Source organism: Fistularia commersonii, chromosome 4 (assembly GCF_037954325.1).
Source record: "Fistularia commersonii isolate RoL2024-O1a breed Wild chromosome 4, RoL_Fcom_v1.0, whole genome shotgun sequence".
Taxonomy (NCBI): domain Eukaryota; kingdom Metazoa; phylum Chordata; class Actinopteri; order Syngnathiformes; family Fistulariidae; genus Fistularia; species Fistularia commersonii.
Genome location: NC_141287.1, coordinates 10,691,698 through 10,706,040, shown reverse-complemented (window position 1 = coordinate 10,706,040; position 14,343 = coordinate 10,691,698). Strand labels below are relative to the sequence as shown.

The following is a 14,343-nucleotide window of genomic DNA, read 5'->3' as shown; positions in this document are numbered from 1 at the left end:
CAGAATTTGTATCTCCATTAATAACATTCTATGAACAAAAGTGTCTGTATTTTCTGATACACACAAGCATGTGAACCTTTTACATTTGTCAGGTAAATTGTTAAACACAGCTTTATCCAAGATTCACATTGCTCAGTCGCATATTTAGGGTAGTTTAATAAGATAATGGTTCATTTAATTTGTAGTCATTTCTGATATAGACACAGAAGTCCATGCTCATTTTCACAGACAGATGTACTGCTTAAAACAAATGGCACATGGTATTGCATCGATCAGAAAAATGTATTGATTCCAAAATATTGAACGGCGGTTATTGAAGAATCAATATCAGAATAGTGAAACGTCCATCCCCTGGTCGATGAATGAGAGTTAAATGTCGGGTTGCTATCCAATGTCCAAAGATGCCTGACAAAGATGTGAAAAATCTGTGTGATATTCTCAAAATATAAATAGGCCCTTTCCACTTAAGGGGATCCTTAATTCTCAATGTATGTGAAGAGCAAACAAGGAAGCAGAAAGAAAAGGTCCAGCTCCAATTATATGGATTATTTGAGATGATCAAAAAGTGTGAACAATTAATGCCAAAGTATCAGGAGTCCCCCCCAAAAAACATTACCTGTGTATGTGTGTAATCATATCTAATTAAAACAAGAGGTAATCTGTATAGGTCAGGCTCATGTGACTCACTGAAAACAAATACGGCATTTGTGCTGAGTAGAACTATGGCTAAAGCTTACATTAATTCAGCTGCACTTTTAAGCAAATCACGAGGTACAAGTCCAGCTCCACTGGAACAGGGTCGGGTGCCCAGTGTGCCGGTCCAAGCTGACACGTGGGTGGGTGGCAAAAAAGATGGGGAGGGGACTGGCAGACTGATAAAATAAGGTATAAAAGCCAAGCCAAGCAGGGGATTAGGTCACCAAAACACTACATGGTCAGAAAGATGCCAGGTCTCCTGACCATATTGTGATATCTGATTGATTTTTTTGTTTTATCTATGTCAGTCAGAGGCCTTGGCGAATATCTCTTATTGTTATAACAACATAGGGTTGTAACTTAAAAATACAAACATACTCCTGCACTTGTCTGTGGAGGTTCTTGGTCATCCCGGTCATGGTGGATTCTTGTAGAAATCTTTTACATTACATTACATTATGGTCATTTAGCAGACGCTTTTATCCAAAGCGACTTACACAAAGTGCAAGTCAGTCACCGAAGATCCAAAGTCCAAGTAGTCGGAAGTCATAAGTGACCACTCTATACCAAATAGCCATCTCAAAATAATATACATACATATATTCATTTCTTGTTTTTTTTTTTTGTTTGTTTTGTTTTGGAGGAGTTGGGGGCTGAGTGCAATTAGTGGGGTAGTGCTTGGTGAAGAGGTATATTTTGAAGAGGGACATGTGGCTTGACCATATCCTGGAGATAAGAGAAAGAGAAAGAGAAATCTTCTTGTCGTGGCAACTGGACTTGAATATCTTCAGTAGAAGACGTTTCACCCCTCATCCTCATCAGTTCTGAAGTTCTGAATTGAAGAAGCCCCTCAGATGAGGGTTGTGGAAGTGTTTTGACACGCATAGAGTTGAGGTTTAATCCCTCAGTGAACTTTTCTTTCGATAAGGCGACAAAGTGGCCGGACCAGAAACAACGTTTGAGCAATACATGATCGCTACAAAACTTAAAAAAGATGATTTATGTGATGGGCAATGAGACGGAAAACATTTACAAGTCACTTCCGTTTGCTAAGGATAGACACTGCAATGACACTGAATGTCGTTGTAGTGGGGAAGTTTGATGACCGTCTCTTTCCACAGAGGAATATTATCGAAAAACAGGCATGTTTTTCACCAGCGAGTCCAGCGGAAAGAGCTGAGTGTTTTATTTGAGCCCTGTATGATCTATCTGAGCACTGTGAGTTTGGTGCAACCAAAGAGGAGAATATCCCTGGACAGGGAGCTTTCCTGCAAGTTCCAGCTGATGGTGGACCGAATGCCTCTTCTTCTTCTTCTTCTTTTCCTTTCAGGTTTACCCTTCATGGGTCGCCACAGCAAATCAACTTTCTCCATCTAACCCTGATCTCTGTATCCTCCTCTCTCACACCAACTTACTTCATATCCTCTCTCACTACATCCATAAATCTTTTTTTTTTTGGTCTTCCTCTAGACCTCCTGCCTGGCAGCACAAGTTCCAGCATCCGTCTACCAATATATTCACTATCACTGCTCTGAACATGACCGAACCATCTCAGTCTGGCTACGCTGTCCTTATCTCCAAATCATCTAACAGATTATGTCCCTCTGATGGACTCTTTCCTGATGCTATCCATCCTTGTCACTCCCAAAGAGAACCTCATCTGTGACGGACCTAATGTCGGCGTAGACAATTCAGACTGTCAGGAAATCGAAGTCGTAGTACAAGCGAGCCTGCAGGGAGACACTGTCGAGTCAGTACACGGGGTGCAGTTTAAATGGAAAAACGCCAGCTGTAAACCACAATAGCGACAACAAGACAAGTCGAAAGATAGAAAATGGGGGGGAAATGACAAGAGATCTGGAAAATTTAGGAAATAAGAATAAGAACAACTTTATTTATCCCGAAGGAACTTGTTGTGCCAGAGTTACAAGAAAAATATAACAATAATAAATAATAGTAGGAAAATTGTATAAACCGTAAAAAATAAGAGAACAAGGGAGAATAAGAAATACAAATAAACTATAAAGTTTTCTTAAGTAACAAGTGAAAACTATAAAGTGTCTTAAGTAACAAGTGAAAGATAAGGAGTGCAAAAGAGTATGAAAAAATATTGTACATGTAGCTGTTATGAAATATTGCACAGTTATGAACATATATACAGATGAATTATTACAGTTTAAATTATTACAATTTACAGTGAGTGGGTGTGTTTTTTTTTTTTTTTTTTTTAACGTTTTAGATTTTCAGATTCCATGCAGATGAAGGGAGAGGAATTAAAAAGTCCGATAGCCTCTGGTAGGAAAGACACGATAAATCACGATATAACATGGATGAAAAGTGACCTGCAGAGAATGCGACTTGCATAACTGTCATAAAATGGAACACTGGGCTGCAACAGATCAGTGAATGAGGTGACAGAGACTGATAGGACTGTGCAGACCTCATATTTTCCAGGCTCAATGTGTGACGTTAATGAGACAAGTGAACAGTGGACTGTACAGCTATGTGTGGATTCCACCTGGAGAGTATTCAAAATTGATGCAGGAGTCAACATCATTGTAATAAATGAGGACACATTTTACACACTCACCATCTGACATACATTTGGACGGCCCTGGAGAACTGTTGTGTCTGGGCCGTTTCAATGCGACAGTCAGTCACAAAGGGAAAGATTATCCATTCACAGCCTACGTAGTCCGTGGACATGGAGCCAACAACATACTCAGCCAGACTCTTTCAGCAAGGATGAACCCAGTCAGGCAAGTAGATGAAGTCAAACCCAGCACCTGTAATCTGCAAGCCTATGGTGAGCATGGCACGTGTAAAACTAAACCAGTAAAAATCAAACTGAGAGATGATGCCGTACCACAATGCTGTGCACACTGCATGTAGTGTACCCTCTCCCATGCTACAAAAAGTAATAGAGAAACTGAAAAGAATGGAGAACAACCGGGTCATCGAGCAGCACAACCTTCTGAATGGTCCACGCCCGTGGTTCCAGTTCTGAAGAGGTGCACAGCCAAAACCAGGATCTGTGTAGACAAAAGTAAACAAGTCAGGTGAAAGAGAACACTACACCCTAACTACCGGTGAGACAGTTTTTTCTTCCCTGGACTCTGCCAGTGGATTCTGGCAAATTCCACTGAATCCAGACAGCTGCAAGCTGACAAAATTCATTGCACTGTTTGGGAGGGACTGTTTCAAGAGATGACCTTTGAGCATAACAAGTCCACTAGAGATCTTCCTGTAGAAGATGCTTAAGTCTTATGGACGGCATTCTTGTTTATGGGACTTCAATGGAACAACATGACGCCCAAGATAAGATAAGATAAGATAAGATAAGATAAGATAAGATAAGATAAGATAAGATAAGATAAGATAGGACATACGTTATTGATCCCCACAGGGAAATTCTTTTGTCACAGCAGCACTATAATGACAGTATCAATAAATATGAGTATAAATATCAATAGGAGAGAAAATTAAAAGATTGCAAAAGACATCCGTAAATTACATCACATTACATTTGGCAGACGCTTTTATCCAAAGCGACTTACAATAGAGGACATAGGGACTGCAAATACAAATAGACACAAATAGATAGACAGCAGAGTGAACAACAACAAGGATAAGAATAGATAACAGAATGAAAAAAAAGGCAGCAAGGGTGAGAATAGACAACCAAAACGACAACAACAAGGATAAGAACGGAAACAGTGACAATAACAATGACAAAAATTAACACGATGTGAGTGGAGTGACACCAACAAGGATAAAAAAGGATAAAAAAAAATTAAACATACGACGGAGTTAGGGCATGACACGTGTAAATGGGTGAGGTAGTGAGGTTGCAGGAGGGACCTTTCCATCTGCAACTGTCATTACCCAAGAGACTATTTCTTTCACCCCGAGTGAGGTCACACAGACCCCTGTGCAGACATCAGGACAATTTTGCACCAGAGCTGGACTGGTGTGAAAGCCAGTTCAGAAGGTAAACCTGTAGACTGACACTGAAATTTGGAGGTGTAAATGAGAGAAAAAAAGAAGAAAAACCAATAAATTAAAAGATGCATACTGACAGTATTGCTCAAATTGTTTGCAGAATGTGTGCCACTAATATTGCAGTGAATTTAAGAGTGATGCAAATGTGACTGTAGTTGATAAGTTATAAATATTTTGTATTTTGAGGAGTAATTACAGCTAGTTACTCTTTGAGTTTGTTTACAGAACTGCTGCTGTTATGGGAGAAATATTTACACAGTGAATGTGTTTACTAGAGAAGTTACACCACCAAAGTGCTGAGGATATGGTTTGTGTTTGTAAGGAAGGCCTATTTGATACATTTTCCTAGCTGGTATATTTGGTTTCCATGGTTTATTGAATGCTCTTATATGCACTTTGTGTGATTAGAAATGACATAAAAAGGAGGCGTCACATATGGGTTCACAGTCACGGCAGTTTTATAACAGTGACATTTTATAGCAGCAGGTACGTTAATAAGTTTTTGTGAGGGACCCTTTGATTACTGTTTGTCGATCGCTGTGAGCTGTGTGTCGAAAACCGATTGTAAAGAGAGAAACCTTCCCACGATCATTCAAACCTCCCTCCACGGGCTACTGAGCCGCTCTTTGCCTGGCGGTGTATCCATGACCTCATTGCCATCCAAAGGCTGCATGCGTAAAATTCTGTTCTCTGGGGGCTTGCTGCGTGTTTGTGCATGTGTTTGGGCGAGAGAGAGGTCAGTCTATTGTGTCAGCAGCAAACCATTGAACAGCTAATTGATTTTGTTTTCTCATTATTAGTGTTCTTTTACATAATCCATGTTTCTTGCAAATACCGACATATCCATGTTCGACAGAAACCTGGCACTTTATCAATGCTGAATGTAATCCAAGTAGAAAAAAAAGAGGCAAAGGAATTTCTTTTATTTAGCAGTCGTTTTAGTTGTAGTAGTAGTAGCAGCATTAGTTTAAAAAGCCAAATCTGAAACCAGTGAAGGGCTGCAATATAATATCTGGTTGCATTTGTTTGACTGTACTGTTTGGATGGGGGCATCAAAAGTAATTAAATAGGGTTTTACTTTAGCAAGGAAAGCTCAAATTTGACTATTTGTTAGATTCCATTGCTTCTATTATCTATAGGGCAGATCAAATATATTTCCAACAATCATATTTCACTAATTTTGTATTTAGATGAGCTGAGCCCTACAGATGTCTGCAGCACAGAATTTGATAATTTCAAATCAAATTTTCCTCATTACTCCAGGCCAAAATATAAACAAAATATGCATTGTCAGTTGTGAATAACTGAAAGACATCAAGAGATATAGTTCATATATGTCAAAAAGTTTCGTATATGACATTTTCAACCAGAAAGTAATTTTAGAGACTTTATCAAACTCATCATGGAGTCTCTAAAAACAAGTCTGGACATTATCATTACTGATGTGCACAAATTAAAATTCATTCCCCTATAGTTCTCCCCCAGTGACTGAAACATGGATACACAGAAAAAAAAAAAAAAAATCAAAAAATAGATGAAATAGGATGCTACCTCAATCTGAACATGCCCATAGTAACTAATAAATACTGAGGAGATCCTCAGAAAATGTTATTAGTCACAATACCTGCTGAAGAAGCTGAGGCCATTTGACGTGAACAATTCCATCCTGACCAAGTTCTATTACATTTCATTGAGATCTTCAACTCAATCACCCTACAGGGCAGGAACCGTCCAGAGCGCACTGCCAAGGTCTGCTCTAAAATCATTGGCCACCCTGTCAGATCTCCCCTCCTTCATAACCAGCAAACTGTTAGGACAGCTCACGAGATCCTTCAGGATCACACCCTGTTCCCAGGATTCAAATAGCTCTACTCAGGACTCCACTGACCCAGCATCAAAATCCAGAAAAGGAAGGCAACCTTCGTCCCCAAAGCTCCTCAACTCCAAACAGCTAAGGAAACTCCCATCACCCCCACTCCTTTCCCCCTAAATGTAATGTTTCCAATGTTATAATTTATTTGTACAGATGGTCAGATATTCATAGTTGTATGCTCTGGAAAGGAGAGAAATGAAGGTTAGTACCAGCAAGTAAGAATATATGTGTGTGTGAATGAGAGGAACCCGTGTGGAACGGTGAGGCTACAGGGAGCGGAGATCGAGAAGTTAGGGGAGCAATGGAGAGTGTGGAAAAGAGGTGAAGATACAGGTTCAAGCAGGTTGGAATGGGTGGAGAAAAGTGTTTGGGATACTATGTGATAGAGGACTATCACCCAAAATAAAAGGATAGGTGTACAAGACAGTGGTGAGACCAGCGATACTGTATGGTCAAGGAACAGTGACAACGAAAAGGCAGGAGGCAGTGCTGGAGGTCGCAGAGATGAAGATGTTGAGATTCTCTTTGGGAGTGACCAGGATGGATAGGATCAGGAATGAGCCAGTCAGTGGGACAGGCCATATGTTACATGTTTTGGAGAAAAGGTCAGAGAAGCCAGACTGAGACGGTTCGGGTATGTACAGAGGAGGGATACTGAATATATCGGTAGACGGATGCTGGAATTGAAGCTGCCAGGCAGGATGTCTAGAGCACATGTGTCAAACTCAAGGCCCGCGGGCCAAATGTGGCCTGCCACGTCACTTTATGTGGCCCAACATTAAGGAGTAGTTACGTCTCTTTTACATGAGGTTACATTTAGTTACATTTATACGGTTACCGTTCCATATGGCCCTTTGAGGGCAACTATTATGGTGATGTGGCCCTCGGTGAAAATGAGTTTGACGCACCTGGTCTAGAGGAAGACCAAAGAGAAGATTTATGGACATAGAGAGGGAGGACATGAAGTTAGTTTGTGTGAGAGAAAAGGATACAGAGAATAGGGTTAGATGGAGAAGGTTGACTCGCTGTGGCGACCTCTGAAGTGAAAAGCTGAAAGGAAAAGACGAAGACAGATGTTTATAGTTATACAGCCATTTGTATAATTATACAGCCTATGTTTTACTTGTAAATACAGGATCTCTGATGCTAATGCTATTTCACGTGCCTTCCAATTGTCCCTTGGGGACAAATAAAGTGATTCTGATTCTGACATTTGAAAAGGCCCGATATTGTTGTAATGCACCATCTGGTGGTACCAATCAATCATTGCAGGAAAAAATACAACCTGGAATGAATACTACAAATTTTACTTAATGGTAGAATTGTTGTTAATGTAAATTTCAGGACTGGGGGGTTTAGACCAAAATAGAATGACAACAATCTCTTCAATTTGCATTATTTAAGGCAAAGGCACTTGATAAATGTCAAAAATACTTAATTAATGATTAATTACTTACCAGAAAATGTTTTTTTTGATGTGAATGAGTTATGGCTCGTATGTATGTACAGTAGGGCTTGAGAGTTTGTGAACACTGTTTTGTTTTTTCTGTGACTGTGATTAAAACATCATCTGATTTCACATGTCCACACATTAGATGCAGAAAGTCCTGTTAATCAAATATGAAAAAAAAGACTTTAGTTATGTATCTATTGAAAAAAAATATTCATCAATATATTGATAATATATTAATATTTATCATTGCTCGAACAAAGGAGGTGTCTGAAGACCTTGGAAAGAAGTGTTGTGATGTGATGTTCATGGAGTTAGGAAAGGTTACAAGATCATCTCGAAGGAGTCTGGACTCCACCAATCTCCAGTCATTCAGATAGAATAAAAATAAGAATAAGAATAAGAATAAGAATAACAATAATAATAATAATAATAATAAGAATAAGAATAAGAACAACTGTATTTATCCCGAAGGAAATTGTTGTGCTGAAGTTACAAGAAAAATGTAACAATAATAAATAAAAGTAAAAAAAAATTATAAACAGTAAAAAATAAGAGAAAAAGGGAGAATAAGAAATACAAATAAACTATAAAGTGTCTTAAGTAACAAGTGAAAACTATAAAGTGTCTTAAGTAACAAGTGAAAAATAAGGAGTGCACATGAGTACAAATAAGTATTGCACATGTAGCTATTATGAAAAATTGCACAGTTATGAACATATGTACAGATGAATTATTACAGTTTAAATTATTACAATTTACAGTAAGTGGGTGAGGTTTTTTTTTTTTTTTTTTTTAAGGTTTCAAGATTTTAAGATTCCATGCAGCTGAAGGGAGAGGAATTATAAAGTCTGATAGCCTCAGGTAGGAAAGAGCTCCTGTGGCGTTCAGTGGAGCTCCTCTGTGGTATCAGTCTACAGCTGAAAGAGCTCTGACAGGACGTCAGTGTGGCATGCAGGGGGTGATGAACATAGATAGTGTGCAAATGGAGGATACTCAAGACCACAGAAATGGTCGACCAAGAAAAATAACACCAAGAGTGAGGCTTATAATAGTAACAAAGGAACCCAATGTAACTGAAGAAACTGAAGGCCTGTCTTACATTGGCTGATGTTCAATAGTGCACCTCCAGGAGAATACTGAAGAGCAAATTTCAAAACGGTTCAGTGGCTCCCGGTGTTTTCTTTTCTTCAGGAAACCGGGTCCAAATGGCTCTTTGAGTGGTAAAGGTTGCTGACCCCTGGGCTACGTCAAGGGGGCGAAGGGGTCACAACATTTCCAGAAAGCACGGCACGGCATTTTGTCCAATATATACATAACCACTTTTAATTACTCTGATTTGTTTAACTAAGTTTTCTACTTTCAGGAATTTTTCTACATATATAGATAGATAGATAGAAGTCTCAATTCCAATTAATGTGGGAAGTTGTATAAAACGTGAATAAAAACAAATTACAATGATTTGCAAATCATCTTACAACCTATATTCAGTTGAATACACTCCGAAGACAATGTATTTAATGCTAATACTGATAAAATGTTTGCAAATATTAACTCATTTTGAATTTGATGCCAGCAACACATTCCTTGGGGAAGTTGAGAAATGCTCAAAAACACCTATTTTGAATATTTCACAGGTGAACTGGAAACATGTTAGTGCTGTAATTAGGTATAAAAGGAGCATCCCTGAAAAGCTCCATTGTTCACAATCAAGGACTGGGCGAAGTTCACAGGTTTGTGAACAACTATGTGAACAAACAGTCCTAAAGTTTAAGAACACTATTTCTCAATGTGCAATTGCAAGGAAATCAGGGATTTCATTATCTACGGTCCTGAACATCATCAAAAGATTCAGAAAATCTGGAGAAATCTCTGTGTGCAAGTGGCAAGGCAAAAAAACAATACTGAATGCCCTCACCTTTAATCCCTCAGATGCGTCTACATTAAAAAAACACATCTTTATGTGAAGGATATGGCCACATGGACTCAGGAACACTTCCAAAAATCATTGTCAGTTAATACAGTGTGTATGAAGTGAGTCAATTAAAAATCATATTTGTCACCATGCAAACAAAAGACCAAAAGGTGATGTGTTTACATTTTGAAATTCATATTAAGTATTCATATTGAAAAATTATAATGGAACCTCCCCCAAAAAGTTAAGGAATGCACGAAAATACAGAATGACATTGCTCTCCCAGCAGATTTATTAAAATCCATACAGTGACAATAAGTCATTGTAATTTAAATCCTCTTTCGCATACAGAGTCTGTTTGGATTAATGATACAACCACATTAATGAGCATTAATGTGTAAAAGCAATAAGATTAAAGTTATAATGCAACGGGTGTTTAGTAAGCCCATTTATATAAGAGTTGTCTCTTTGACAATCAGTTTATTTGTAATTCTAAAACCGCAAAATATAAAACGATGCTACTGATTTGGACTGAAGAAAGGCGGCAAAGCAACTACTAACCTTGTGCAGGTGCAAAAGTTCCACACATTGTCTTATTCATGCATGTGGTTAAGATGATACACAAAAACTATATAATACTGATGCTGGGTTTTGCCTTTTTCCCAATTGAAATGATTTGTAGTGTGATTTTAACATGATGAAAAAGGTGTACATTTATCGCCCCCATATTTTTTCTCTCTCCTGCGGTAATTTTGAGGAAAGCCATTCGATGGTGAGCTTGCGTGATTCCTCCCATGAGTACCTGGGGATGTATTCCAGGTCCTTCTTGGCCTTCTGATAGGAGAAGCTGAAAGGCGTGTTCAACATGGTGAGGAGCTCCTGGCTCAGTGGGGGGGCGACATATTTAAATGGGCGGAGTATCATACACATGATCTTAAATATGTAGCAGAAAATGTAAAGAATGGAAAGGGGCAAAAATATTTTCTCTTGAATGTGGAAACCAAGAGGTGCCATCACAGCATGATTGAAATCAGAATAACTCACGTGGGGTGTGTTATCTGAAATGAAATAAAAGTTTCCCCCTATGTTTTTTACTTTCTGCGGATCTTTGAGGCCGCGTGCCGCTTGGAGATGGGCTAAAGCTACGTTTCCCACATACACCGGGTTCACTTTGGCCTCCGGGACTGACATTCGGAGAAGCACGTTCATGTTTTTTATGCCATCACGCATGTGGCTCAGAAGGAAACGGCATCCTTCCCCATAGATGTACATGGGTCGGAGGGCACAAGTGGCCATTCGACTTCCATTCTGAAGTGCTTTGCCGTTCGCCTCGAGTGTTCTGTCTTCAGCCTGTTTTTTGGTCTTGCTGTAAGCAAACTTAAGGGAACTTTTGTAAACTGACTCCTCACAGCCGTTGATAATGGGCTCACCCTTGGGGTTTGGCCCCATCACTTCTACAGTGCTAGTATAAATAAAAGACACTACATTCTCTTGAAAACATGCATCCAGAAGTAGCTCCGTGCCTGGAAAACAAAGATAAAGTTAATGAAACCAATATAACGCATTTTATTATACATCTGGTTTCTTGCAAGGAGAGACCTACAGCTGAGGTAAGGCAATGATCAGCTTCATTTCTAATTTTTGACTGATGCAACTTTCATTTTCCTTTTCAGCCCCCACTCGAAAAGAATATTTTCAAATATTTACTTGCATCCCTCTTTCAAAAAATGTTTAACCTGTGAGTGTTGCAACAGGTGATTGCTTTTTGCAATTTGTGCAAAGTTTTGCAAATTCAAGTTCAAGTGATCAAGTTTATTTTGTGTTGTTAACCTATTAAAATCAGGGCCCAGCATGACTAGCAAAGTTCACGCGCTGATTTTTTTTCTATACTGATCAACTCGGTAACTAATACTGATTCATGAAGTTGACCATTCTTGGTGATAGACTGAGAGTGAGAACAAAACATATTAAAAAGTCTATCTCCTGACTAGTTTTGGCTTTTGGAAAATGTCACCATTCCTGAAATGTGCAGTTTTTCTTTTAACATCCATTCAAGGTCATTTTTGTTTCTAGATTACAACAGTAAATTTTAAATCTGACTAATTGTTCTTTATGCCCTGGAGGACAAGTTAAGCCTGATAAGCAAATTACCAGTGACTACTGTGAATAATATTTCAATCATTTTTAACCTGCTCTTTGGACTAGTGTGCCATGTCAGTATGTTATGTATCTTGCACTACAGCATGTTTGACATTCAATCATGAAATATGTACAAATGTAACAATACAAATGGCTAATTATGACAATTAAACAACTGACAACCACCTAACAAACAACATACTGATTTTCCACAATACAGGTTTTATTTTAAAGCAGCAAAGAATAATACTTGTTTTACTTTTTAAATGTTCAAAATTATCAAGTGGAACTGTATGCTAAATGATAATCTGTGGGAAAGCAGAGTCAGCAGATACACCAACCACAGTTATTTGTCATTGTGGACGAATGTTGTTGCAAGCCCCGCCATAGAAGACATCCAAAATTTTTGAACTGGAGACAAGTGCTTTTATTTATGAGCAGATGCACTTTAAAGTGTTTTAAATATATTGGAAAAATATAGGATTAAGTAGGATCACAACTTCATTCAAATGTTTTGCACTATTCACTCAATGAAATATGAATTGGGAGCACCCTTACACAGATGTTTTACTGAAATAGACTTTTATTCACCTGTGCATAGATGACGTTTGCTGAGTTTAAGCAGTAAAGCTTTCTATCAGAACCGGCAGTTAGGAATTTAAGTTAATACAGAGACACTAAAAGCAAAGTTATTGTACTACTGAATATGTCTGTTCTATACATTGTGATGCATAATACTGATTAAAACAATGAAATCATTCAAAAATAATGGAACATTCAAAAATTTCTACTTTGGGAGTCGTTATATCTAGAGTGTCGCTGTTACCTGTGACGTTGACACTGTGCATCTCACTGTACTTTACTTTATTTTGGACATCGATTATGGATGCAATGTGGAAGACGAGTGAAGCACCGCGACAGGCTTTTCTCAGGAATTGTCCATCTCTGATGTCCCCCTCAAAGACACTGACCTTTGTGCCCCCTTTGCAGTCTGGAAAACAGTACATCACTTGTTGACAAAAAGTTAGGCTATTCTATAAAAATTCTTTTGCCCCTTGTCTTCTCTGTTCCTAAATGAAGCTTTCTTAAAACATATGAAGCAACAGCAAAAAATAGATTGCTGTTACCACCTCTGTTAGCCCCTCAAATCAAATCAAATCACTAATTTAATATTGGGCCGATCAGACCAGCAACTCCGCTCCCCCAAAAACTTTAGAATTGACTTTAAAATATAAATAAATATGAAAAGATACATAATTCATTTAAATAAATGATATGAAGTCAAATACAATTTTTTTCAATATATTTAATTCATGACATTATTCTTATAGAATTGACCGCAATTTTTCACCACAACATCATTTAATTAGGAACCATTTTTATTTTCATACTTTGCTGTGAGTTTTTTATTCTAAGATATTTCCTTACCATCAAAACTTCGCACAACTTGAGGCTGAATGTTTTTATCCAGCAATCGGATCTCGGCCAATTTTTCTTCCTCAAGAAGCAGCCTCACCAACTTCTTTCCCAGGAATCCACAAGCTCCAGTCACCACACAAACTTCATTTGTTAGAGACATCACAATGAACTTTCCTTTGGAAAAAAAGCTGAAAAATCACACTTCAAGGCCCCTCAAGAATGTCCTCACGTGAGTGTCAAAAGAAGTGGCTGAAAAAAATGCGGACAAGAATACCACTTTTGAGCTCTGAATGCACAAGTTCCTTCACCACATTCTAGTGGAATGCAATACTGTCTGGAGGAAGGCAAAATGAGAGGCAGGCTGTATTATATGACAAGGACAGTTTCTGTGTGGAGGACCTTTTATTGGGCCTGGTTTTGTGCTCGGGGCTGGCAATAGGGGGCTTGTTTCAAAGAATAAGAAAGAAGTGGAAATTCGGTTATCGGTAATTTTTAAATCTGAAGACATCATCTGCACGTTGAAAGTAATGGCTTGCAGAAGCAATTGTTTGCCATTTAAAATTGTAGTCTAACTACATTTTCATGTGTGTCCTTAAACACAAAAAGTAATTATTTGTATAAGAATCCACAAGACTCCACAATGTCCAAAAAATGTACAATGCTGCTTTCAAACACTATTACATACATGTATAAAACCAAATAAATGAACTAACTGTTGGAACACAGAAATAAAATGAAAATGCTCAATGTAATCATTTTACATCATATTTTGAACAAACTAGGGATCCTTGATGTCACTGTCATTGTGCTAATAAGGCTTATTTTGAACTGATTTATCTTTTAATTTAT

General features: G+C 38.2%; 1 protein-coding gene across 1 annotated transcript; it reads right to left on the bottom strand.

Moving 5' to 3' along the window:
• Positions 1–10,264: 10,264 nt before the first annotated feature.
• Positions 10,265–13,837, bottom strand: hsd3b1 (hydroxy-delta-5-steroid dehydrogenase, 3 beta- and steroid delta-isomerase 1). The gene is made up of 3 exons (XM_086145273.1): positions 13,504–13,837; positions 12,902–13,066; positions 10,265–11,459 (listed from the first exon to the last, which is right to left on the bottom strand). Exons 1-3 carry the CDS (start codon positions 13,652–13,654, stop codon positions 10,651–10,653), a joined length of 1,125 nt encoding a protein of 374 aa, XP_086001399.1. The 5' UTR covers positions 13,655–13,837; the 3' UTR covers positions 10,265–10,650.
• Positions 13,838–14,343: the final 506 nt, after the last annotated feature.

Bases quoted from the DNA above. Each gene is read 5' to 3' on its own strand.
- hsd3b1 (XM_086145273.1), bottom strand. From the start codon at position 13,654: ATGTCTCTAACAAATGAAGTTTGTGTGGTGACTGGAGCTTGTGGATTC. The intron at 13,067-13,503 runs GTAAGGAAATAT...ACTGTTTTCCAG, and splicing joins AGTTGTGCGAAGTTTTGATG to ACTGCAAAGGGGGCACAAAG. The intron at 11,460-12,901 runs GTAACAGCGACA...TTTGTTTTCCAG, and splicing joins GCACAGTGTCAACGTCACAG to GCACGGAGCTACTTCTGGAT.